This window comes from Ostrinia nubilalis, chromosome 3 (genome assembly GCF_963855985.1).
Source record: "Ostrinia nubilalis chromosome 3, ilOstNubi1.1, whole genome shotgun sequence".
NCBI lineage: Eukaryota > Metazoa > Arthropoda > Insecta > Lepidoptera > Crambidae > Ostrinia > Ostrinia nubilalis.
This window is the reverse complement of record NC_087090.1, coordinates 2,585,116-2,610,759: the sequence shown is the minus strand read 5'-3', so window position 1 is coordinate 2,610,759 and position 25,644 is coordinate 2,585,116. Positions and strand designations below refer to the sequence as shown.

The 25,644-nt window shown below is 38.0% G+C and overlaps 1 protein-coding gene across 3 annotated transcripts in view; it reads right to left on the bottom strand.

Moving 5' to 3' along the window:
- The window catches only part of LOC135087583 (insulin-like growth factor-binding protein complex acid labile subunit), a 344,347-nt gene that overhangs the window by 156,035 nt on the left and 162,668 nt on the right, over positions 1–25,644 (bottom strand). For all 3 annotated transcript variants that reach the window (XM_063982314.1, XM_063982312.1, XM_063982313.1), the window contains one exon: positions 4,307–4,354. In XM_063982314.1, the coding sequence (XP_063838384.1) occupies positions 4,307–4,354 (48 nt within the window). The remainder of the gene's footprint in view (positions 1–4,306; positions 4,355–25,644) is intronic.

Genomic DNA, 25,644 nt, shown 5'->3' with positions numbered 1-25,644 from the left:
TTTTCAGGTATACAGGGTGTTAGGTAAATGGGTATATGAGCCGACACTAGCCCATGTTACCATGGTCATATAAATGGTATGGAGAAGTCAGAAAATTAATATCTTCATTTTAATTATTTTAATTTTCATACAAATCGGATTTTATAAAAAAAAATTTGTATGAAAATTAAAAAAATTAAAATGATGATATCAAATTTCTGACTTCACCATACCATTTATATGACCATGTTAACATGGGCTAGTGTCGGCTCATATACCCATTTACCTAACACCCTGTATAATATATTCAAATTAAATTTTTTTCGCTTCATACTAGCGTTTTACTGGCTCCGACAAAGGCAAAAGGATTAAACTACCTACCTGTGTTTGTTTTTCTAAAAACTTGGCTATTGTTGAAAAATAAAAATAAAATCAAGTAGAGTCAGATCAACGTTTCACAAAATGATTAATTTCTTCAATGGATTAATAAAACTTCAGAAAGTGCAGTTCTGTAAGTATATTGTTTTTACACTTGGATCAGTGAGTCTACTCGTAGTGTTATTATACAAGTAAGTGTATATTTTTGTTCGATTATGACAATTCGACATACATTCTTAAACTTATTCATGTATTCCCTAACAAAAATGTTCATGAGGAAACAATTTGTTAAAATATGGCGCGCTCGAGGAATATAAACGACGATCAAACTCCTATATGGGTCGCGTCTGCATGATAATGGAGTAAAACAAAACCATAGACAAAACGGAACGGATCCGTCGCGTGTTTATCGGACGAATGGCGGGAAAAATCGGCGCCGTGACACGCGAGCGCAGATCTATCTGGTCAGGCGAAGGTTAATTACACCTCACGATTGTCTTGAAGTTCTGAATTGAATTAAGGATCTTTTTTCTCGACTGAAGCGCTTTGTGGCGGTCAAAATGTCAATGTGACATTGAAGCGGGCATTAGTAGTGCTAGCAGTTGGCAGTGAATTTTTGTTTTTAGATTGATGACACCTTATCATAATATGGTATAAATTGAAAATAAATAACAATTATTTATCAGGAACTCTTCGTCAAATTTGTATGCTCTGTACGCCCCTAGTTGCATGAGATCACCCGACCTGCAGCTACAGGTGGCGACACTGAAACTAATACCATCATACGAGAAAATACAAGCAAAATTCTCTTTCACAAGTTTAGTATACTGATAGGTACATAATCCGTAATATTCTCGATGAACGAATATAAGTAAATTATTTTTGTTCGTTTCTTAGAATAATTATACGTATTTAATTTCAGCGTTATAAATAGACAAGACTAATTAAATCCTCTAATGTACCGATTGGAATAATAAACGTTCCTTTCAACATCTCTCAAGGGCTCCATTTGTAGTTTTACTTTTAAAAGTCACGCACTTTTGTCTCGTCAGCCAGCAATTGCTTTGACAGTCGTAACCTATAAATCGTCCTTGACTCTAAAGGGGGTTATACACGACAGATGCGTTCCCTGGAGTGCACGCGGTGTCTTAGGACCCTAAGTTAGGGCTCATTCGAACGCGATTGACGTTAGTTACGATTGAGGGGACAATCAGTGGGGGAGTAGCGAAGGGTTCAAAATCGATGTTTTTTCGCGATTCTTGCATCGATTGTGAATAGAGTTGGCTGTTGTGACAGTTGAAAGTGTTTGCATCCGTCCGCTTGCTGAAGGGAATGGTTTCATGCAATAACAAACAACATTGTTATTGTGAGAAAAGACGTTTCTTGTGTAATATTCTTTACGACTTAATCAATGAGGATTCATTTTTGTAAGTACGTACATCAAGTATGTATTGCTCTTTTTAAATTGTGAAAGATCTGTTTTATGTTCCTAAACTGATATGATGACTGTTTGAGCTTTGCCTACATTTCTATTTGAAAAAATAATTATCTGTAAAAAATAATACCAATTTAAAAGTTAAATAATATTTTTGCTGACTAAAATCAGGCTAACGCCTTTATTTTTATTTCTAAAATACCTAGTTTGATAAAATATTAATTTATTACAAACTTAATGTGTAAAGTAAGCAAATCACCATTAAAAATAAACAAACTATCACAAAAGAGCCCCATAAAAATATTTCAGATAGAACATTTGACGTAACAAATTAAGTTTTTTTTAACATAACCAAATCTACGTCAGAGTATACTCGTAATAGCCCGAGGTCACGTGACCTGACCTGATCACGTCAACATGTTTTTAGACAGAAAAGGCTTTAATTTATTTTGTAAAAACTAAAACATTATCAGCCAGGTCAAGTTAGATAAGCGTCGGCGTTTGTGTGGGCGATTTGCTTGAGTAATTTACGGCAATATTCAAGTTATCTGTTAAACCGTTTTACGAGGGCTGACATGAAATGTCTCGGTTAAATGTTTTAGAACCGAAATTGACGGTTATTCATTGAAGTAAAGGACTATTTTTTAAAAATCTGACTTAGGATAATGCTTAGGAAAATCTGAATATGGGAATACTCCCGTCATTTCTGCTAAAAGTTAAAAGAGCGCACCTAAGACCAAATGAAAACGGGGATAAAAAAAATCAAACAATTTAAATATGGGTAATGTTTAGCTGTCCTAGAGTTTTTTAACTCATGTCGGGAAAAAATGTTAGATGTGCCTTTTCAACTATCGTGGGCAGATTTGTTCATGGAGTCCGATGCGTTTTAGTTTTCTGGATTAATTCTAAATCGAAGAAGCGTGACTGAAAATTGTGACTGATTGCGTAGTAGAATTACTTCAAACGCAGTAGAGCCCAAGTTCGATTCCCGAGTAGGTAAATTTTGAAAGTCCGCATAATCCTTTATCATGGTTTATGACAAAATGACGGATATTTTTCATTTTAATTGGCAATCTATATGATGGAGTTACTTAGTTATTAATTGTTTTTTGAGTACGTATATATATTTATTTATACCGTCTAATCTTAAAACAACTCTTCCAAAGGCAGTTTAAAAGGCTCCTCTAAGTGTCTGTTTGCCCCATTCGGTCCCTGCGCTCTTAGCGACGCATCTGCGCCCGCTTTTAGCAAAATATGAGACGGCCGCGGGTAGATAATAAATAAAGCCGGCTTGTAGGGTACAACATTGTTATTTTGTAAGTGTAGTGTTAGGATACATTTCTAAGTTTCATTTTAAAATACAGACAGAGAAAATATAAAAATAGAGACGATTTTATCCACTGAAACATGTGAGACAGACAATCAAAAATGTTTTCTCGAATGTCGGCGTGGCAATGCTTTTAATTACTTAGCAACATCAAAACCTACTTGTTTTATACAGATACATTACATACGACAAATAGATTAAAAAGGTGATTCAATTTTCGCGGAATAATGTTCTATTTCAATCAGTTTAAGTGGCCGTCGCTTTGATCTAACTGGTTCAAGTAATTCGCAGAATCAAAACTGCGACAGATTCCGGGAACGATACCGGTTCCCATCTAAATCAAGCCACCGTCCCACTCATAATAATCTTTCCTGGCTTATTATAACGCCGAGACAAAGACGGCAGGAAGCCGCGGCGCGAACTTAAAATCGAGGTCCGAAACTCCAGCCACAAAGTCAGGAAGGAAAAGTCCCCGAAGTTTGCCCGAAAAACCGGGAAAAACCCCCAAATTTAAACCCAACATTCTGTTTCCGCCGGCAGAGGGCGCCCGCGTAAATATTATTCGGGACTTTCTTTTATCCCCTTTGTTTTAGCTCCTATTATTTGCGGTCTGAGGTGGGTCAGCGGCGGACTTTAAAAAATTACGATCCGTAATGCCCATAGACAATAATCGCTCTAACATCTCCAACTTTCGTTTGATACAAAGAAACAAAAAAGTGTAATTTGTGTATTCCTTTCTTCAAAGCGAAGGAGACCCTCCTCAAAAGTAATTGACAAATTTGTACAAACACAAAAATAAAACGTAAACTTTTTCTCTCGAGTCGAATAATTAGTCGGGCGCTACGATTCCGGCGCGTTCCGATACATTCCTTTTGCGTCGTAAACTCGGAATTTTATTCCGGGAATTTGGCGCCGGGGTTTTATGAAAACTGTCCCTCCTTGGCGTATAACGTTGCAAAGAGATTCTGTAATTTGCTCTTTGAGTGATTTTTGGGGATGATCGGAAGGCAGATGGTGCGATATTGGCGTCCTAGTTTTATGCGTAGGGCTGCAGACAATGTAGAGCCGGGGTGGCTCGTAAAACAAAAAGGAATCTGTCAAGGGCTAAGTAGTAGTGCGGATTGAAGATTCCGCTGAATATCGGAGATTTTTGAGGGGGTTCTGTGAGATATGATGTTGAGACTTACCGTCATGTCGGCGTTACGGCTGTAGTTACGTGCACGGTCGTCAGTCCTCTGAAACAAGGGAGAAGGAATGATGAGCGTTTATTCGCAATTTAAATGAATTTCCCGACCTGATTTCGGGCGCCGAAATTATTTCTCATTGTATGGATTTTACCGAAGCGAGTGCCCTCTGACTGGGCTGACCGCTGCCTTGTTGAACATTTTGATACATTTATTTATAATGTTATAAGTGAAATGAGCGATTATAATACAAAATGGAGCTTACATTTTATAAGAGCAGCATTTTTGTGTGGATTTTCCTTAAATTTTCAAGATTAATACACATTTCGTAATGCATTCTGGAGAAAAGGGTTTTTATGGTGGTGAAAAATTTACGATGTGTTTCATTCCAAATATTCTGTACAAAACGGAAATCTAAATGAAAACTTATTCATGTTGGTTGGTGTTTTATCAATCAGAAGTGGCATGAATCAGATTTCCTGCTCAGGCTACGATTGCTACGAAAAAGTTAGTCTCATAGAATTGAGCAAGGAAAATTTTGTTTGTGACTGTACTTTTGAGGGTACTTAAGGATAAAAAGGTTATTGTAATACCCTCTTAAGCCTTTGAACGCGGCGGGTCACACAACAATACGAAATTTCATTGTTTGTTACCCTCGTGGCAATTAACGTGATTGTGATGCTCACATTTTGGGCAAATTATTATAATGAATACAATCTGACCGTTTACGGTCAAAGGCGTTTGGGATTCTTTTAGGTATTTTAAAGTTTATGTTATTCATTAATTGGCCTCACTAACACTACCTTATCGTTAATAGAAATAGCAAGCACTTTTAAATGACGTAGGGATGTTGAATTTTTTATTTTTATGTTCATAAAATTAATATTATCATTACCTACAATATTAAAGCTACAGGTCCGAGAAAATAAAATTCATCTTTCCATTACCGATTTTACTGAACGAAAGAGTTCATTAGTCCGTTTTTACCAAAAGGTAAGACTAAAATTGCCAGAATTCTGAATAAGATATAAACATAAATATATTATTTCATAAAGTATTCGTATAGTACGGCTTAAATTTAAAATCATTTGGTAAATATTGGGTTCTCCAAAAGTTACTTGAAGTGCAGTGAAAACTCAATAAATTTAGGTTGAGTTGCGCCATCTTATTTTTACTTTGACAAACGTCAAAAATCTGTCAAACTCCATTCAAAACCCACCGGTTGGTTATCGTTATAGTTACGAACTACGGTCAAAGTTAGGTGGAGCAACTCAGCCTTAATGTAAGTTACCTACATAAAGGTAATTGCTATAATAATAAAAGCAACTTACTTTATTGCTACTACATCTTAAACTGTTGGTATCCTGTCAACTGAAGATAAAAATAAAGTTCTAGCGCAGGTTTCATAGAAGTGTCTATTGCACAAACTCTTGCCCAATAGTTTGCAGCTTAGCTGCACACTTTTATCAACCCTTTCCCCTTACAATAAGGGTTAGTTTAGCGTGAAACCCGCAAAGTTGTTTGCTTCTCTATGGCACGTGACGTGACACGTCACGTTATTCGCGAGCTTGAAGGGTTAACACGTTGAGTGCGAAACCAGGTCTATAGACCTTGTGTACGTCTCGCTTACCGTGCGGCTAAGAAAATTATAGTCTTCCTTGTCGTGCGAAAGGCATAACTTCAATTGGGTCCGGTGTAGGAAAGTGATGAATATATATCTATGATGTATTCTTAAAATAGAATCCAATGGTGTACCTACCTTAATACCAGGTTTTTAGACCTGGTACCGCACGGAAGTAATAAAATGTCTTCACAATGCGAAACCAGGTCGAAGCACCTTGTACCCTGCGCACCTGGTACCGCACCCCACGCTAGCTTCGTGCAGCCAGTGTTGCCTCGCATTCGTAAGAAACGCACATGTCGACATATCGTCAAGAGAAACAAACAAAATCAAAATGCAAATTGATTATAATTTAATTTGCTACACGATTTATTGCTAATTTAAATAATGTTTTTCGTGACAAACATTTGAAGTTGTAACTAAATGTTATTAAATAATATGTTTTCTTTAAATATAGCTTATTTAAGTATTTATGCACGTATGTCTTATTTGTAAAATATTTAGACTAAATTATTAAAACATCTTTGTTTGTTACTTTTTTAAATTTTTATTAAAACTTAATTTAAACTATCGATATTTGTATTTCACATCCCTAGAATACCCACCAGACTTCCCTACTTCAGTGCGGCACAGGGTGCATACGCCTTGTATTTTGAATATAGCTATAATTTTTATACTAAACAAGTTATTCACGAACGCCTTCAGGTGTATGTCAATAAATGCATTATTATTTATATTCAAAGAAAAAAAACACAATATCTATTAACATGAAGCCAAAAATAAAATTAATATATCTTAAATATTACAAGGTCTTTAAGCCTTGTGCCGCCACAATGTAAGTTTTAATACCAGGTTTACTGACCTTGTACCGAAGGAATGGAAAGTATTAGAAAGTTACTGCCGCAGCAAAGGTGTTAAAAATAAACGGTAATACAGTTACAATGTGACCCCGAAATTTATTGTGTATTGTTATGAATATTACGTTGAGATTCTTGACTTTCTCAAATTGTAGCAAGAAAACCTAAATTTAGGTACAATTTTGTAAGAAAATTAATTTTGCATGTTATAAGTTTACGCAATGTCAAACAGTCTAGAGCTGGGTACAACTTGTGTGACCTCTATTTTATAATATAGACCAAAATGTATTAATACATAGAAGAGTGATTTATTATTAAGTAGATACCTAAATTATTTTAAACACCTACTCGTAGAAAAATATGGTAAAAATGGGCTGCTCACGCTCGGATCATGTTATTTGCGGTGTCTAAATTACTTATATGTATGTATTAACTAGCTTACAGACTTTGTACATGCGTGGATCTCGTTTTACCCCCTTAGGGGTGGAGTTTCGTAAAATCCTTTTCCTTTTCTTAGCGGATGCCTACGTCATATCATCTACATGCATGCCAAATTTAAGCCCGATCCGTCCAGTGGTTTGGGCAGTGGGTTGATAGATCACTATATTAGTCAGTCAGTCAGTCAGTCACCTTTGAGTTATTTAGATTAACTAAAACCATGGTAATACGAAGATACAGATAGCTAAATACCCGGTAAACTCCCAACCACATCCCTAGCAGAGGTTATAAATAAAACAAACGGTAGTGCGCACGAGGCCGTATTTCACGCCGCGTCCGCACCTTTTTGTAGTCAGCCTGTCCTCGCCCTTACAGCGTTTTAAATAGATAAATATTTCGAAAAATGATAGATTTTTAAATGAAAGTGACCATTTTGGCAATTTTAAAAGTTATGCGTGATATAGACATACCTAGACACAAAGCTTTATATGTCACTTATGCCCGTTTTCACCATCAATCTCTAATTTTAAGTGACCCATACACTTAAAAACTCGGAAACAAAATTCCTGTTATGTGTTACCATAGGGGTCACTTAATAAAAATTAGGAATTGATGGTGAAAACGGGGTATTAGTATTTAGTTAAGGTCCAGTTTCGACAGGTTTGGATTTAAAATTTAGTTAGTTTAAAACTTTACTTAATATAATGAGCAAGCTGCAACATTATTTTAGCCTCAAACTTAACTAAAAATAACATTATGCAGTATTGTTTGAGTCAAAAGACTTCATTCTCACACCGAAAGTTATTTAAATAGGTACTTACTTTAACCCTTTCCCGGAATTTGCAACACGTGAACTCTCACCTGACATTCGTGTTACGTGACACCTTCACGTAAGAATAAAAAAGGTTTAAAACCAACTAGCGCAGGGTGCACACAGCACGCCAGCATCCGAATTCCGCGTTTTTTGCGATACACGCTCGTCTGTTCGCGGGTTTAGAGCGATTTTAATAGATAAATAAGTGCCTCTTTTGTTTGAACCACTGTTGGGATTCCACCGTCTCTAAACAGTGACCGTTGTACGGTCGGAAAAAGAAAATAAACATTTTGTACTGCAGGGAAAACCCGAATTCCTTTGTTTTTGCCGCCAGTACAGACTATAATTTGTATTTTTGTCGCAAAGTCACACATTATAAACTACCACGACTTTGTAGTCAATAGTATACCTATCCCCATAATTAATACCTTATTTTCTATAACACACTTAAAATACTCATTTAATTATTGTTTCTGACAGCCCCGAAAAGTTTATTCCAATTTCATTCTAAATTACAAGCTAATTTTCTTAACTCTCAATATTACACCCACGTTTAACTTATGATCTTGTGATTAAAAACCGTTCATGTGTGAGATACAAAGTGAAAGATAATCTTCAACGCTGACAGCTCGAGTTATTTACAAAGGCGCCTTATTGTTTTCGTTAAGCGAGCTCATAAATGGCTGAGAACACTAATGTTTACGAATAGCTACAATGCATGACGTAAAGGTAGGCTCATATTGTAAACTACACGTGCATGAAACATCATGAATACAATTTTATTATTGTCAATTTCATCAGCCATCGCTAAGTAGTTGATGTTCATCGCTATTTCATCACCATCATCATCATTTCAGCCACTGGACGTCCTCTGCTGAACATAGAGGTCTCCCCTAATGATTTCCAGATTGTCTGGTTGGTAGCGGCCTACACAGTTAGTTGGCATCAATTTTATAGCATCAACGTTACAATAATTAACTTTCTTCCTAAAGACATTCATAGTTTAAACATACACGAAGTTTTTTTACCCACAACGGAGCGTGGAAGCGAGCTTCACCCGCAATCCTCAACCAAAGAGTATATTTCGTATAAAATTGAAAGTGATCCTTTTGAATCTATTTCTCGTAGACAAAACAATTCATTTGTACAGTTTTTGGGACTATAAGATGGTCTTAAAAGTAGTATCTATGTAAATTGTATTCAAATTGTTTGGAATAAATTGTGTTTATTTGCAACAAATGTAATGTTGTATAATTAGATACTGTTTGAAATAGTCTTAGCTTTTATTTGAAAACCTGTTTTGTAACAAGTTGTTTAAAACCATTTCAAGCAGTACGAATAAATTAGGTCTGCATATTTCAAGTAGGTACGTTTAATAGGTACATGAAAGAATATGCGAATGAAAATGTTTGAAAATCCTACATTAGCTTAAACTGCGAACCTAGATCTTTAGGTAACCTCTACTACTGAACCTTGAGACAATTATATAGATAATTTCATACATATTGTGCTTATCGTTGGCACCGTATAGAATTCGAACCCATAACCATATCTGTGATTGCAGTCCAATACCCAAATCACCGGAGCACGTGACACTGGTTTTTTTATCCTTTTCAGCCTCGTGCCACGTAATTGAAAGTTACATTTCTTTACCGTAACGTTACTTTTGTTGTTTGGCTCATATTTATTTACTAAGCACAAAATTCTAAGAAGAGGTTCAACGCCCCCATAACCGTCAAGACCACAATAAATCAACCAGTTCTCGTAACCGTTGATTAAAGACTGTTTATTTAACTGTCATAACCCTAACGGTGGTTTACAAAGGTGATGTCACTTTGGATAAATACGCAGGAATGCGGCATTCAACCGGGAACAGCAAGGCTGAGGCCGTCACTCGTCGGGCAGTCAGCTGCGCTTGCGACGGACGGAGGTCAAAGGGTTAACGGGAACAGCCATCACGTTAAAAATATTTATTCAGTGCTTAAGCCCTTTCTAGCGTATCATAAAGATAGCAGGAAGGCGCTGGACGCAGGCCGCTACCAACCGGGCAGCATGGAAAGCATTGGGGGAGGTCTATGTTCAGCAGTGGACGTCCTATGGCTGAGATGATGATGATGATGATGATGATGATGATAGGCCCTTTCCACCCGGGCTAGGACGCCGTGATAACTTTTATCGACGTCAAAATGTATGGGAAAATTGATAAAATGGCGTAATAACCGCTTATCGTGGCATGGATCCTAGGCCTACAGGGTACCTTCTTTGGGTTCTGACGATAGAGAGATCTTGTGTAGAGACTATGGCCGTTGGGGCAGAAAAGTTCTCCACCACGGGCCGGAAGATTTGGTGTGGGGCAGGCCCTCCACTAGGTGGATCGACGATCTGGAGAAGGTCGCGGGAAGTACCTGAATGCGGGCAGCGCAGGACCGCTCATAAGGAAATCCTTGGGGGAGGCCTTTGTCCAGCAGTCAAAACAAGCCACAGTTAAGATATACTGACATGGCTACATGATAAACTCACGTGGCTGTTCTCCATTTGCTGTGGTCAGTGTACGCTACAAACAGTCATTACCGCGTGCGCAACATACTTACCTAGTTTTATTTTAAACCGTCACTAAACTAAACATCTATTTCTTTGAATGAAAAACTATTGCCTTGAGTTTGTACAATACACTTGTAGGTACTCGTATTTTACTGAAAATACTTTTTAAAATGTTTTAATTAACTCCAGTAACTAAAATCTGTAAACCAACTTTATTCTGGTATTTAATGGCATAGAGTATCGCCTTTCGTAAGTTCTTATTTTGAATGTCATAAAGTTTAAAATAATAAAATTGAAGAGATAATCATGAGTAGGTATCCGTAATAGTTCTGCTAACGATGTCAGTACATTTAGTAGAGTCTCCTGCATAATTTCCGAAGCAATTACCACCATTAGTTAAAATCCCTATTCCCATATTAATATCCTTACTAGAGCTAGGAGCAGCTAACCGGTGACCCATAAACCCTGCCACGTTGTGCTTAGGTGCGGACTAACTTACTGCTAATTGGCCCCAACAAAGGCGCAGAGACAAAGACGCACCTTGTACAGCTTTGAGCATTATAGCGCCTGCTTAGGATACTCGTATACAGCTTATAGTTGTGCATTCTCTAAGGAGATCCTTGGTTCAATTTCTTAAAAGCAAATAGCCGGTGTTAAAGCCAGACTGCCCATCCCGGGTTGCCAAGGGTCGGTAGTTCGAAACCCGTCGATGCTGGACTATTGTAGTGACAGACATTATTTGACATTTCAATATCATAACAATTAATCAAATGATACATTTTGATAAATAACATTTATTTAGCTTCGAGATTAGTCGATATAAAGACGGGTTAAGCTAAGTTACACCATCTAACATTGACCGTATTATATTGATGTACTGTCTGTACATTTCTTCAATTGTACCATGATTCCTAAATGTTGACCCCCATCACATTTTAAACGAGGGCTATTGTATGGCTCCATCTGGCTCCTCACGTCATCCCGGAAAACTCCAGGATATTCCTGCAGCATTAATAGCAGAACAGGATTGAGTGCGCCCATTTGTCAGTGCGAGCTCACCGTGCTATAAATACGGAGTGGTAAGGGTAACTGTACACTGGTGCAGCTGGTGGAATGTATCGCGAGATGTGTATATACATATGTATATACTAAGCAGAAGATACATATCTGCTGGAAAGCCTGGAAGGATTTATCTTGCCCTATATGCTTGGAAGGATAATTGTAGAGATGCTCACAATAGACTGAAATCGATCGTAGTGACACTGGGTTCGTGTCTCAATATTCGATTTAATCTCAGTCTAAGATTCTGTCTTGAGAAATCTATCAATTAAAAGTTTCAAACTATGCTTGAAATTAAACAAATTTTTTAGTCATTACATAAATCGAGAACTAGAACTCCATTCAGCTAAAACAACCGCTCAACACAATGAGGGCTATCGTTTTTATACTTAACAGTTGGCACCCCTGGCGATTGACAGGACCTTACTCTACAGTGGCGCCATCTTGATGAGTGCAAATACGATAGTCCTCCTACCACTTTCGCGCTCACCAGTCGGTGCCACTGTCTTCGCTACTAGCAAGTGACAGGACGTTACTCTACAGTGGCGCTAACTGGTGAGCGCTAAAACGATAGCCCTCATTGAAAGAGACCGGGCCGGAGATGAGAAAAAAAAGATAGCAGTTGAAGGTATATTTTCTTATAGGTACTTATATCCATCTCCAGTTCTTATCTCTAGGTTTTTTATAATATACATATTAGGCGAATAACTAGTAATTTAATTCGAGATAACATTTACGAAGTTTGTTACGTTTTGGAAATTCTTAATTTTGCTCTATTGACGCGTGACAAAACTGTTTTAATTGAAACGGTGTGTTTTAACTGGTCTAGTTTTAATAAATAAGTGTGAAGTGTGTATCTCAGCTTAATGCATCTGACGTGCAAGTACAAGTAAATGCACTATTTTCGTCGTGATGCAAGGGCGTTGATAAATGCGTTGCTGATTTCCGACCGCACTCTATTCGTTACGACGTGATACGGACGTGCGTGGTCCAGTTAAATATTGCTTATGGATTGCAAAACGAGTGAGTTGTAGTTATTTTGAACCGAATAATGTTTCCGTCGTGCACTATTTTATCATTGCCCACAAATTGAAATGCTTCGAAGTAGGACCTAAATGATTTTATTCATAAAAATTGTCTGTCTATTTCATGGTAGGTACTCGTATTGTATGTTCCGACAAAGAAGATGCATTAAATTTTGATTTTATCACGGCATTTTTTGAATTCAAATAAAAATTATACTGAAATTGTAGAAAACATCATATTTTACATTCGTGCGATAGAAAATACCCATATTTGTTAATGACAGCTAACTGAGGAAGAGTTAATTTTCTGTAACGTCTGCAACGAATGATTTTTTCTTTCAATTAGAGAGAGCAAACAAAACAGGCATGCAAATACCAGGGGAGCCACCGACGCACGCCTTTTTTGAGTCGTACAAAAATTTCACGGTTCGCATCAAAAATGTAATCTCCGCACCAACCGTCGGTCTGCTCTGAATGGGTTAACCCTCATGCGGAAGCTCTGTTTTGGCACACCTTCCCCTCGGTCTGTCTGGCCAAGACCCGGGCTTCCCCCGCAGACGCCGGTCCGGGGCAGTGTTGTCTGGAAAACTATCGACTTTTCGATAAGACGAACTCCCAGTTCAGACTGTTTGTTAGCTTAATTTGTTTCAAAATGTGTTTTTCATAGAGCCCTTCGAGCTGTAGGCATATAGTACTTACTTTACAGGGATACAAAAGTTAGTTAAATTAAACACCAGCTAAAAGGGAGTCTTTCGCAATCTGACTTGCTCAGTCACCGTGTACTAAACTGATTATGGCACTTGTCATAAAATTCAATTCGCTTTTATTTACGGGATTGGCTTGTGGCACAAGAATAGGCACTATCTACTGAATATCATCAAATCGGCTTCAAAAATCGATGTCGATAGTTTAATAATTCAGCAGTCCTATTACGCGTTTGTTGTTTTTTCGTCTCTACGCTTTGAAACGCGAAAAATATATTTAGGCGTTATCCAGCGAATCTTGTTAACTGGAATTTCTTACCGTAATCATACCGTAGATCCAGGTTTTGTTAATATAACCTAAATATTGCGGTTGCCTTTGTTAAAGACGGCACCTAATGTTTATGAAACGTCGGTGTGGGAGTATTTTTTGGGTAAGCTTTTAGCGTAATTAAATATTTGAACATTCTAGAAATTATGTTTAATGAGTTTATTTAAAAATATTATAATATGCTTAAATTGCTAATGCGGAGTAGGTACTACCCTTTTGATCTTTTATATCAGTGGTTCCCAAACTTATTTAGTCTACTGCCCACTTTGAGAATAAATTATTTTTTAGCGCCCCCCATTTTTGTAGTCAAGAGTCGAGCTCAGTCGATGTCTAAGAGTCCTCCTAGTAGATGACGCCTCCCAAGCCTCTACACAACGTCCCGAATTTTTTTCTGGGTCTCTTACCGCCCCCCTTTAAGCCTGCAGCGCCCACAAGGGGGCGTTATCGCCCACTTTAGGAAAGACTGTTTTATATCATCGGCTGCATTATTACCCATACCCCGTACATCAAGTTCAGAATAATCAGAATGTAGTAGGTATGCACCTGTGCACAGTCATTTAAAATGCACCCTCTCCTCCAGCTATTTCGCCATTATGCTGTTTTCTGTCAAAACCGCTTGCATACCAGCTGCTCATCGGGCAAACAGCCGCATTTGACGTCCCTACCCTCCCTCAGACGAGAATCCATCCTGGAGATGTGTAATGCATAAAATTTTTAAAATGGCCGCCAACCATCTTCGCGCGGGAAACGCCCGCCATCTTGCCAAAATGAAATATGGCGCCAGCAAAGGACCGTACCCGGACACAATACATGGTCCTTATGAAAAAGCGAGAAAAATCGTCGGCGATTTTTTAATAAAAATCTTGCTTGTTTTAGCCGATACGGTTAGCAATGGGCGGATATTGAAGCGGCGGATCGACGCGTAAATTAAAAATTCCGGAAGCAGAAGTATCCTGGACTATTTACTTAGCGCTAGCGAAAGGAAAATGTTTAATATACATTTTAAACAGCCTGCGTAGGGCTTAATGGGAATTAGAATGATGGAGCACTTTTTCACTTTTTACTCTGCTGCTGAAAATGATGGTAATGTTTTGTTTTCTGTTTGTTACGTAGATTGAAGATTTGTCTAAACAAAGCAAAAAAGTCGAACACGAATTTTACAAAAAGCTTGGATATTAAATGTGATTGAATTTAATTTTTAAATGTTTGCACTAATTTAAAAGCAATAGATACGTAAATCCCGTAAACCCCATGGCATTAAACCATTACGCCTGGCACGTCACTCTGCCCAAAGCATTAAAATCCAAAAGTGGCTTATCCGAATGATAAACACGGCGCAAACGTAATTAAAAGGTTCCTATTAACATCCATCCCCCCCTCATTAGGGGACGTCATTTTAACCGCGCCTGTAGAACGAACGCATGTTTTCGCTACTGAATGGATCTCTATGGATAATTAGGTCAGGTTTTTAAAAAGAAGATTATAAAGTCTGTGATGCTATGATAAATTTTCCACGGAGGATTTTTGCAAGCGTGGGTATATCTGCGATACAGTTCCTATCCTATAGCTAGGGCGCCCTTATATTAGAGGCGTGAGGAAGCGATATAGTGGCGCCACTGTGGCGCGTTTGCCGCACTACTACTAGTTTTTATGCAACTGCACTTCTAGAAACTGCAGGCGCCCTTAGCGTCACTAATTTTGTTTCAGGTGAATAATCCAGCATCATCACCACTGCCTGTGGCTGTTACTGTTGAAGGAACGCCACAAAGTACGATTTGCTGCTTTTTCTGCCAGCTACCTTCTTGAGGTCGTCGGTCCATCGAGCCTAGCGATGCTTATAGCCACATCGGAAAAGTTTAGTACGATCATTAGCTTTATTTTTTTACGCGACTGCACCAGAAGGAGGTTTATGGTTTTTTTTTGTTGAGGTTGTCGGTCCATGAGCAGGTAGCGATGCTTAAGCCACATTGAAAAAGTTTAGTATGATCACTAACTTCATGTTTTTTTCAATTTCATGGGCAATAGTCATGATAAAATTCTGCGTAGGGCAAGTTATCGATATAATTATGTATAATACGAGTATAATAATATGTATTATACCTATAGATATGTATATTATGCAAACACGACCTTTATGGTTTCGGCTTGTCAGGTTTCTTCAAAGTTATGAATAGAAACTTGTTACAAAGTTCGGTTTTGCGCAGAGTTCACTTCTTTTCTGTTTTCCCACAAAGTATAACGGTTTCATAATACCTATCTATGAGCATATATACATTATACATTTTAGGAAGATTTTTACGGTAATGATCGTATGAGTTTTTGCGAATTTTTAGATCATGATCATCAAATTTCGTCAAAGCTTCTTGCCATTTTAGATGCTAAAATTGTGCAAATAAACTAACCCAATATTATCCCCCGTAGGCCACACTGTTTCTATTTGTAAAATTCAAAAATGTGTAGATACCTGTAGGTAGGTACTAATGTTACTTAATTATTTAAGAGAGTTTTTTCTACCTACCTAACAGTCGTATACAAGTTTCTGAAACGATACGACTGTTCATGAAACGATATCATTATAGAACTTCTTAAGTTTTAAATTCGTCTCATTCATCAACAACCTGCAACATTTCCTTTTTAAAAAATTCAATGGACCAGGAATGCTCATGCCTGTTCCTTGACGGATCATAATATCGCTAAACACAATTCCAGCAAAAAATCTTCGTACACAAACAGTGGGGAACGATGACAAAATTCTCGAGTGCAACATTTATATTCCCGGCATGTGGACTGGGTAGGGCCACCATCATTTTAGGACATGATAAAATATCAGATCCACAACGATTTTTCCAATAAAACTGACGCCCGTATTCACAAACAGTGCGCGTGGACGCACAGGGTCACACGAACGAATCACAGAGCTTTATTATATTCTATAACGCTGTGCGTTCGATTTGCTGCTTCACTTAAGCAAGCATTGTTTGTGAATACGGGCGTGAAGGACTCCTGGAGTGCAAAAGTAAATGAAAAAAGCATCGTTCTCGACAAGATTGTACGTGTAAACTTTCATTTTTTATCTGGGGGTTTACGTCAAGTGCCCCTAGCGGAAACTTTCAAGAACTAAAATCTTCATATATTTTTTTAACGCGCTCGCTAGTGACGACTTTTGATGTAAACTCACACTAAGCCCTCTGTTAAGAAAAAGTTGTGAGCTGTTACATGTTATCAAGACTAAAGACTAGGTAAGTCTTGAACATGCCAAGTGGCAATGTATATTAAAATAATCTTTCAGCAGGTTTGTCAAAGATTGGCATCTTATCGCCATTGTCATCACATAGTTTGATTAATTCAAGCCTCTCTACCAAACTGGAGAATATTTGCACAACTTTTTTCCTACAACTTTTGAAGTATTTTTGTCCTACAACTTCCTGAATCCTGGCGCCCCTACTCGCCCGGGAAATATTATTTTATTAAAATTGTCAGGCCAGGTGAGATCCCGCCGGGACACGGGACTGATACCGGCTCTAAATCAAAATAGCTGAACATTCCGGAATATTCACTCAAGCGTTTCACTTCATTTTATTTCCCGCGACTGTATTATGTGAGGTGAAGGCGATAAGCGGTAATCGCTATTGATTTGATATCGACATGGAGATTTTCTGTGTATTTCGAATGTTTTGACAATCAAAATCACTCTTGAACTAAACTTGTAGTGGCATTGATTGACGGTTTCAGTTATAAATATGGATGAAAGTAGAAAGGTGTTTTATTCGTCGAAAATTCATATTTGTGACCACTGGATAAAAATTAAAGAGTTTTTATTGCTGGACTTCAATTAAGACATTCCACGAAACACTGAAACCAGAAAGAAGCACCACTTATAAAGTTCGTTCGTGTCCTTGTGGCAATCTTAGAAGAAGAACTCAGCCTAGTAGAGGAGCTGAGAGGAAAATGCTAAAATATTCAACATGTTTTTTTCAAGATTTAAAAATCATGTTCGACACACTTACAAGTACTACCTATTCAAGTGTCAACCCTCAACTCCAGCATTGCCCATACCTGGTCACGCCTCGCCGCCTCCAAACGGGTCTTAATGAAGCCGTCCTTATGTTTTTATCAGACAATGAGAGGTAATGAAAAGATAATGCCTGCGAGGTATGTTGTGACTTATGATTGTCGCGGCTCGTGGGCGGCGCCTGCATAATGCATGCAAGTCTGCCGGTGTGGCCTGTTTGAATGGACAGACGACAGCACGGCATGCTTGAAACTGGAGTCGAGTCGAGTCGATTTGGCCCACTTTTAGATTGGTCCACGGGCTAAGTTGCCGGGAATGTTAGTGTGGGCCCAGTTATTGGAAGAAAAATATGTAAGATTCAATGCAGCGACTTGGCCCGTGGACCAAGCTGAAAGTGGGCCAAGTCGCTGCATTGAATCTTACATATTTTTCTTCTCCTCCTCCAGACTCCTATGAACAGACAAAAGCATGTCAAGCTTGACACTGGAGTCTTTGATTGTCCTATTTAATAGCGGTACAGTCTGTTGTGCTAACGACTCTAAGGCAGAAAAATGGTTATCTAAACATTTTTTTTGAGTTTGTAACAGTAGGAAGTTCACTGCTGAACATAGGCCTCCCCCAATGACTTCCATATTGACCGGTTGGTAACGGACTGTTTGAAACTTTAGTAAATCTAAATTCTATCAACCAAAAATCTAAATAACTGGTAAATATATTTATCCTCCAAAGGCTCAACCTAAAAAGTGAACAGTAAAACCTAAAAAAGCTTTATGGAACCATCAAATTAGTAAATGGCAGTGCTTAGTGTAGGCCATCGTTCGATAAATTAGGATAATTTTTCATTTAAGTATGCGAGAAAAATATACGGTGACAAGGAACAAATCCCTTAGAGAGCTGAGCATGGATGCTAAGCAGACTCTTCAGATATTTCCACTCGCTACAGCACCTCGTACGAACATGTGCCTCGTAGACATTCCTCGCCCACGTCATTTGCGTCGCATTGTATGTAAAATACAATCTTTTTTTGCCTTTAAAAAAAGGTTTTTATGAGTATTAATTACGACTAAGTGCAACAAATTATAAGTCTTGAACTTACGATTATTATACTCAAAATTGTTACCTAGTTAAACCTTGTGTGGTTCAGTTAACTTTTAACAACTCAAGAAAGAGCTTGCGCCATCATTACAACACGAACACAGTTCTGAACCGAGTTTAAAACCGCAGCCGTGAATCGGCACGACTCGTGTGGGAAAAACTAACTCCCAACATAGTTCAAAACAACAAATGCAGACAAAACACAATTTTAAATGTAAATGCTAAACAAACCTTATCGATAACTCACGCGGCGCGTCACTATAAATCAACGCGGCCTTCGCCGATAGTGATGCCCACGTACGGTAACCGCTCGATAAATATTCCGTCGATAAAGTAGGATTAGTCATCGATATACGCAGAAAGGAACGGGGATTCCACTGATTATACAAAGTAACGTACAATAAAACCGTTTGAAATCTGCCAAGTGCCAAGCAGCATTGAAGATCAATATTGATGTTATGGTATTGCCAATATTGTACTGACTGCTTTCAACGCAAATAAATAAATACACTACGAATAGGTTTATGAACAGTTATGATTTTAACAACTTAAATGTAGAGTTACATGTTGACCGATTCTGTTGACTTTAAATCAATTTATTGACATGACGATAAAATTCCCCTTCACACGGGTAAAATGTTGCCCAAAACTTTTTTGAATAAAAAAGTAAATGGCAAAAAATTTCTAAAAATGTTACTGTATTTTGGGGAAATCTGCCCAAACGGTACGGCGGGCAATGACCAATCAATAGTAAAAACATATCGCCTAAAAACCGCTCGGAAACCGCACGAATAACAAATTACTTTTTGCGTACATCCACAAATCCGGCGCATAAATATGCGTAGGGTTGCCACTACGAATAATAAGAAAAAGAATGAAAAATTAACAAAGCAAATTCGCTGTAATTTTTTTTTGTCGCTTAACTCAACTTCACCCAACTTTTAATTACGATTTACACAGACGAAAAGCCTGTTCAAAAGATTTTTTTATTTTATGCATAACAAGGCAGGTATTTGACCACAATCGCACCTGATGTTAAGTGGGATGCAGTCTAGGATGGTACATATCTGCCCTGTAAGTGCTTATTCACTCTCGCCTTGAAGAGGCCCGGATTATAGTTTTCGGGAAAGACAGCAGCAGGCAACGAATTCCAGTCCCTAGCTGTTCGCATTATAAAAGAGTCATCGAAACGCTTAGTGCGAGCTGGTGGAATGTCAACAATATAGGGATGGTACGCTAACCTGCGTCTGATAGATATCTGCGTAGATAAGATTCAAGTACAAGCTACAATGTAAAAGTTTCCCATAAACATAATTTACATGAGTTATCATAATAGGCTAACCATTTTTTGCCGAGAACTGTGAAGTCAGTTTGCTGACAACGTCAAGCAAATCTCTTAAACTTTATGGATGTTTGCTAGTAACTATAATAAGCTTAAAAGTTTATTTACCTTCGGCTCCATCAGCAGTTCTTTTTAAACAAATATTCAATAACTAATCAAAAAGTTATGGGTGTTTTCTCCACTAGGCTATCAAAAAAAATTTCGGCAGGCAACCCTAACCACGGGAATAGTAAAAACAAATCGCTGCCGAACGAAAGTGAATATTTGTATATGATAATGCCGGATGCGTCTGAATATTACATGGGCACTAAAATTTCTATTCGACTCGCTTTCCTTGATAAGCCCCATGCGTTTTTACCGCCATAGGCGTTAGGGGCATGGAAATGTGGGCATGGGAAACTTGACTTGAAGGTTTAGATAAGATTTTTTGTCATTTTTGTTATCCTAAGCCAAAATGTTGTCATAATATGAGTAAAGAAAATATCATATTCAAATCGATGTTATTTCACTCTTTCTTGAAAAAATTTGTAGGAGTTGAACTCCCAACAACTTACTATTGTATTGTCTTATTTATATGTTGAAACTGCGCAAATTGTACACAATAAGGCTGGGTTGCACCATCTTACTTTAACTATGACAAACGTCAAAAAGCTATCAAACTCCATACAAAAAACACCGGTTATCGTTATAATTACAGCAAAGTTAGGTGGTGCAACTCAGCCTTAAAATTAACATAGAATTTCTGAGGGCGTAGTAACTTTTATTTTACCCTTGATTGCAAAATGTAGAGATCACTAAAATAGTAATTATTGTTACTGACATCCGATATTATTTCATTACCCGACTGTGCCAGAAGGAGGGTTATGTTTTTCAAGTGTATGTATGTATGTATTCTAACCGTATCTGTTTGACCATATTTGAGCATGGACAGGTTATTATTTTAACTCAATATCGTTTTTCGAACTCAAATAATTTTCCAATGCGAATTTTAAATAAACTTTCCAACCGTTTTCCTCCCAAACCTTTGAAGAAATCGTCCCATAGCCGCTCAAAATGAGGACATAAATATTTGAAATCGTTTTGAAATATTCCCAAAATGGCCGCGCTATGATGTCCCGCGCAATTTGGGACAGTGTAACGAGCGGCGGGAATCGGGAAAGACGCAAACTTTGGGAAAATTTCAACCTTTGATATTTATAATCGAATTTATTCAATTTACCTTATTAGGCAATGCGTGACCTTCGTCCTATACAAACGTCAAAAATATGTCAAACTTCATACAAAAACCACTAGTTATAGTTATAATTACGATAAAAGTTAGGTGGTGCAACTCAGCCTAAGCGAGCTACAATTTCCATTGACAATACTTAATGGAAAAACATTGTTGATTCACAAGACAACTGAATTCAGTTGTCTTGTGAACCAACAATGTTTTTCCATGTGGAATTCTACACATAACAAGTGCTTCAAAAAAATGTGTGCTTGTGCAAATTATTGTCAAAATAAAAAGAAAAAAATAATATTAAATCTACAACAGTCACACGGTACAAGCAGCTATCAATTTAAATATTGTCTCAAATAAATAAAACATAGAGGTGAAACAAACGAAACCGATGGTTTCATCTCACATAAGCTTAAATCTGGTGGTCAATCCGAAGGATCTCAAGTCCGATAGGTTAAGGAAGCCAGCCACTGACCCGCAGTAATCCTTCAGCACCGCTGGAAGATCGGAGATTGTGTTATCAGAGCGGGGAAGTTAACATCGGTAATCTTTTGAGGATATGGTCTGAGAAAAGTACGTATTGGCTGCACGAAACGTACTTTTTTTTTTTTTTTTTTTTTTTTTTTTAATCTTTGGACAATTTCACACAGCGCCAGCTAGCCCCAAAGTAAGCAACTCAATGCTTGTGTTATGGGTGCTAGCTTAACGGATATACTACTTATATACTTTTTTTTTTTTATTAAATACATACATATTTACACCCAGACCCGTCACAGAAATTAAAATTCATCATTTCAATTTCTGCCCGGCCGGGAATCGAACCCGGGACCTCTCGGCATAGTAGTCCGTTCTGCACCACTACACCAAACGGCCGACGAACTGACGACTCACTGCTTCATGTTTTGAAATCTTATTACAACAAAAAAAAAACTGTCATATAAAGCTAAACTGAATATATAGTCTTAGGCAAGGCTCGTCATTGGTCCAGTTGCTGTGAATCCAGTTTTGGGCGTAATACCAAAATCCTCCAACCGATTCAGATAAGGTGACCTAGAACATTTACTTGTAACTTGTCTATCATAATATATTTCAGTGTGTTACAATTTCGCAAACCAATCGCCGTACATTATGAAGGTTACATTACGTAGACATTCACTAATCTTTACTCATCTTTAAAGAAGTATAATAATTCTAGATAAGTTAAAAATCTCTTCATCGATTTAAATACATCCTAACTGAGTTATTAACGTCCCAATTGCTAGTATCGAATTAACCCTCTCTCTACTTCTTGCTTGCTTCTCGGGGCGACCAGCGCCCCGAGGCTGTCCCAAACTCCGGAACCAAACGTTTTTAATACTTGGCTCAGTTCCATTCGCCCATACATTACACGACGTTCCGGTAGCCACGATTATGCCGTATAAAGAACATTATTTTAGAATTTTAGAACATAGAACTGGATTCAGAATATGCTGTAGTACCTACACTAGAAAAATAAACGACTCTATTTCTTTTAAGTTAAAAGAAATGTTATTATTGAAAATTGAATCGATGATTGGACAAGCTCCTCGTTTGTGCGCCCAACATGTTGGTTATTTTTGATCAAAGAGAAACAAAGTTTCAAAAACGACGAAAAAACATCTGGATCGCTGAAAATACTCAATTAAAATAAATGACAACAACTGAGAAATGATTGAGCGAACAATACAGAACTGCTGATTGTTTTTTGTTTTGTTAGACGCCGCCGAATGCCCCGGGCCGTTGTTTGTTCGCGTTACTTCTGTTTATTTCCAATTAATTACTTCCAAACCTTTCGTTCCGAATTGTTTCATGCAGCCCGCAAAGACGAGCAAAACCTCCGGGATAAATAAAGTGGTTTAAACAGTCCTTTATTCATCGTTAACGTAATAAATTAGCAGATGTTAGCGTTCACAGCACAACGCGGGCGATCTAACGCGATAAACATGTGTGAGACCGACTGGTATCTCCACGAGGCATCGCAGGTAAGTGCGACTATCGCGCTACACTAGTGACGAGATGCACCAATAAAAGTTGTGTTTCCGCGCCATCGTGCCTCGAATATTAAAAAAATAAAAAACAAACTGGCTGCCAGCCAACTCCCGCTCCGCAATGCTCGGTACCAGATACAGACAATGTATTGCATGCGAACAGTCTTTTATAGTTTTTGTCAAGCACTCTTCCTGTGTAATTTAATACTGCTCCGTAGGAAAGCGCTCGGCGCTCCTTCAGACAATAAGCTTTTATTCGAAAACAAATCTCCCTCGAAATTGGCCGTATATCTCCGCTTAACTATCTAGATCTGGACGTCCGAAGTCGATTAATGCTGTTACCGGTTATGGCGCGGTTTATCCGCGTCCATACGGCGAATTTATTTGAATGAAAATAGGCGGTGTAAGTGAGCCATTGATTTTATTGCGGTGCCCGTGTTGTGCCGCGGCAGTTACGGGCTAATGGGCCAATTGGATTTGGAGCAGTTCACCGGAACCGCAACGAGCTGTGTTTCGGAGACGGTTTTTTACTCGTTAACAATAGCTATTATTTGGGCCTTCTTTCTTTTGTCTTTAAAGGTTGTTTGAGGAAAACGAAAATATTTTGTGATATTTCGGTTTAGGATTTCGCCGTTGTCGAACGTTTAACGTCATTTTGGAATGGGAGCAATAAATGTGATAAAAGGTATGTTTTGGAGGCATTGTGCAGCGACAAAAGCGCGTTTGGAGGGTGGGTCGCGCCACCGGAGCTGCAATAATCGCGTTCGCAGTGCGCGCTCGTTCCGCTTTACGTTCCGCGGTTATCTTCGTGTCTGCTGCACTCGCTGAGAGCATGCGAAGGAATTTCACGGGCTTTGTTTTTGAAATTGGAACTCGTGTTTTGTGGTTCCTTATTTAAATATTTAAACGGTTCTAATTGACGCCGCGAGGATGGCGGGGTTGAGCTATTGTTAGGTAATTGGCGTTAGAATTTTGGAGTGTTGTTGCTTGAGATAATGGGGCGGGATTGTAGTTGCGAGTTGTTAGCACCTCCGGAGATAAAAGGCACTTAGTTGCTATTGTGACCGTTATTGTTGCGCGGGCCTTTAGAATAGGCTTCCTTTTAGTTAAATGTGTAATTGTTATGTTAATGAAGATTGTTATCATTACATTTCATTTATTTTTATTTTTAATGACAAAAGTAGAACACTTATGATATTTTCCAAAGCTTTCTCATAGATGACATTTATGTAACTTAACGTATTAGCTTTAATAGTCCCTCTGACCCGCTTATAGGTAATTCCGCCCTGATTAAAGGACTTATCGAGTGGTGGAATCGATACGAAAGTAGGTCGCAAACATTTAGCGTGCTTTGCGATTGCAAGTGTAAGGCTGCAGCTGTACGAAGCGTTTTTAATAACGATGGCACTTCAAGCTAAACGCTGTGGTTTTTAAGTAATTGCTATAGGTGCTAATTTAGTCTGATATGCTAGCGACTGTGAAAAAGTGTGTGTGTCAAAATAGGGATGATAACATTGATAACTTGGTAATGAAATCGAAATTCTATTTAGTCCGTCAGACAGATAATTAGAAAATATTAGACTCATATTTTTTATTTTCTTTCATAATTAAATAATAACAGTGCTACATCGAGTTGAAATGTCGCTTGACGTCACTTTTGAGTAAAAATTCTACTCAAGCGGACAAATAATTGAAATTTTGTCATCTAGCCTATTAAATGTCTTTGTAGGTACACTATTATTTTGCAAAGTACTGGTTAGTACAGTACAGTTAATAAAGAGCTTAACAATTTTTAAATTGGAAAGTCGTGTTCTAGATATAAATTCAGAAATTGTAGTAACAATTTTTTTAAGTATATTCAGTAAGTGTTAAAAAGTAGCACCGCGCTACATACTAACATCAGTTATGTGCCGGCGTGCGCATTTATCCTCAGTTTCACTACCTTAACTTTAACCGTAACTATAATCGGTGTTTTTACCCGACTGCGCTAGAAGGAGGGTTATTGTCCACAATAAACTCGATAGTTTGACAGACGTCTGTTTGTATGTAAGTTAAAGTAAGATGGTGCAATTCAGCCTAAACTTAATGCATTTTAGTTAGTTATTCCATCAGAACTAACTTTTCCAGGCCCTGTCAGGACTGCATTTAACTCTGACAGGTGGTCATAATCACTATGGGCGATCGAATGGAACTCAAACGTTAAGGGTTCAGCGCTAATGCAGTGCAATTGAAGCTATTATGCAAGAATGAAGTCATTACCGATTATGCTTTCCACCT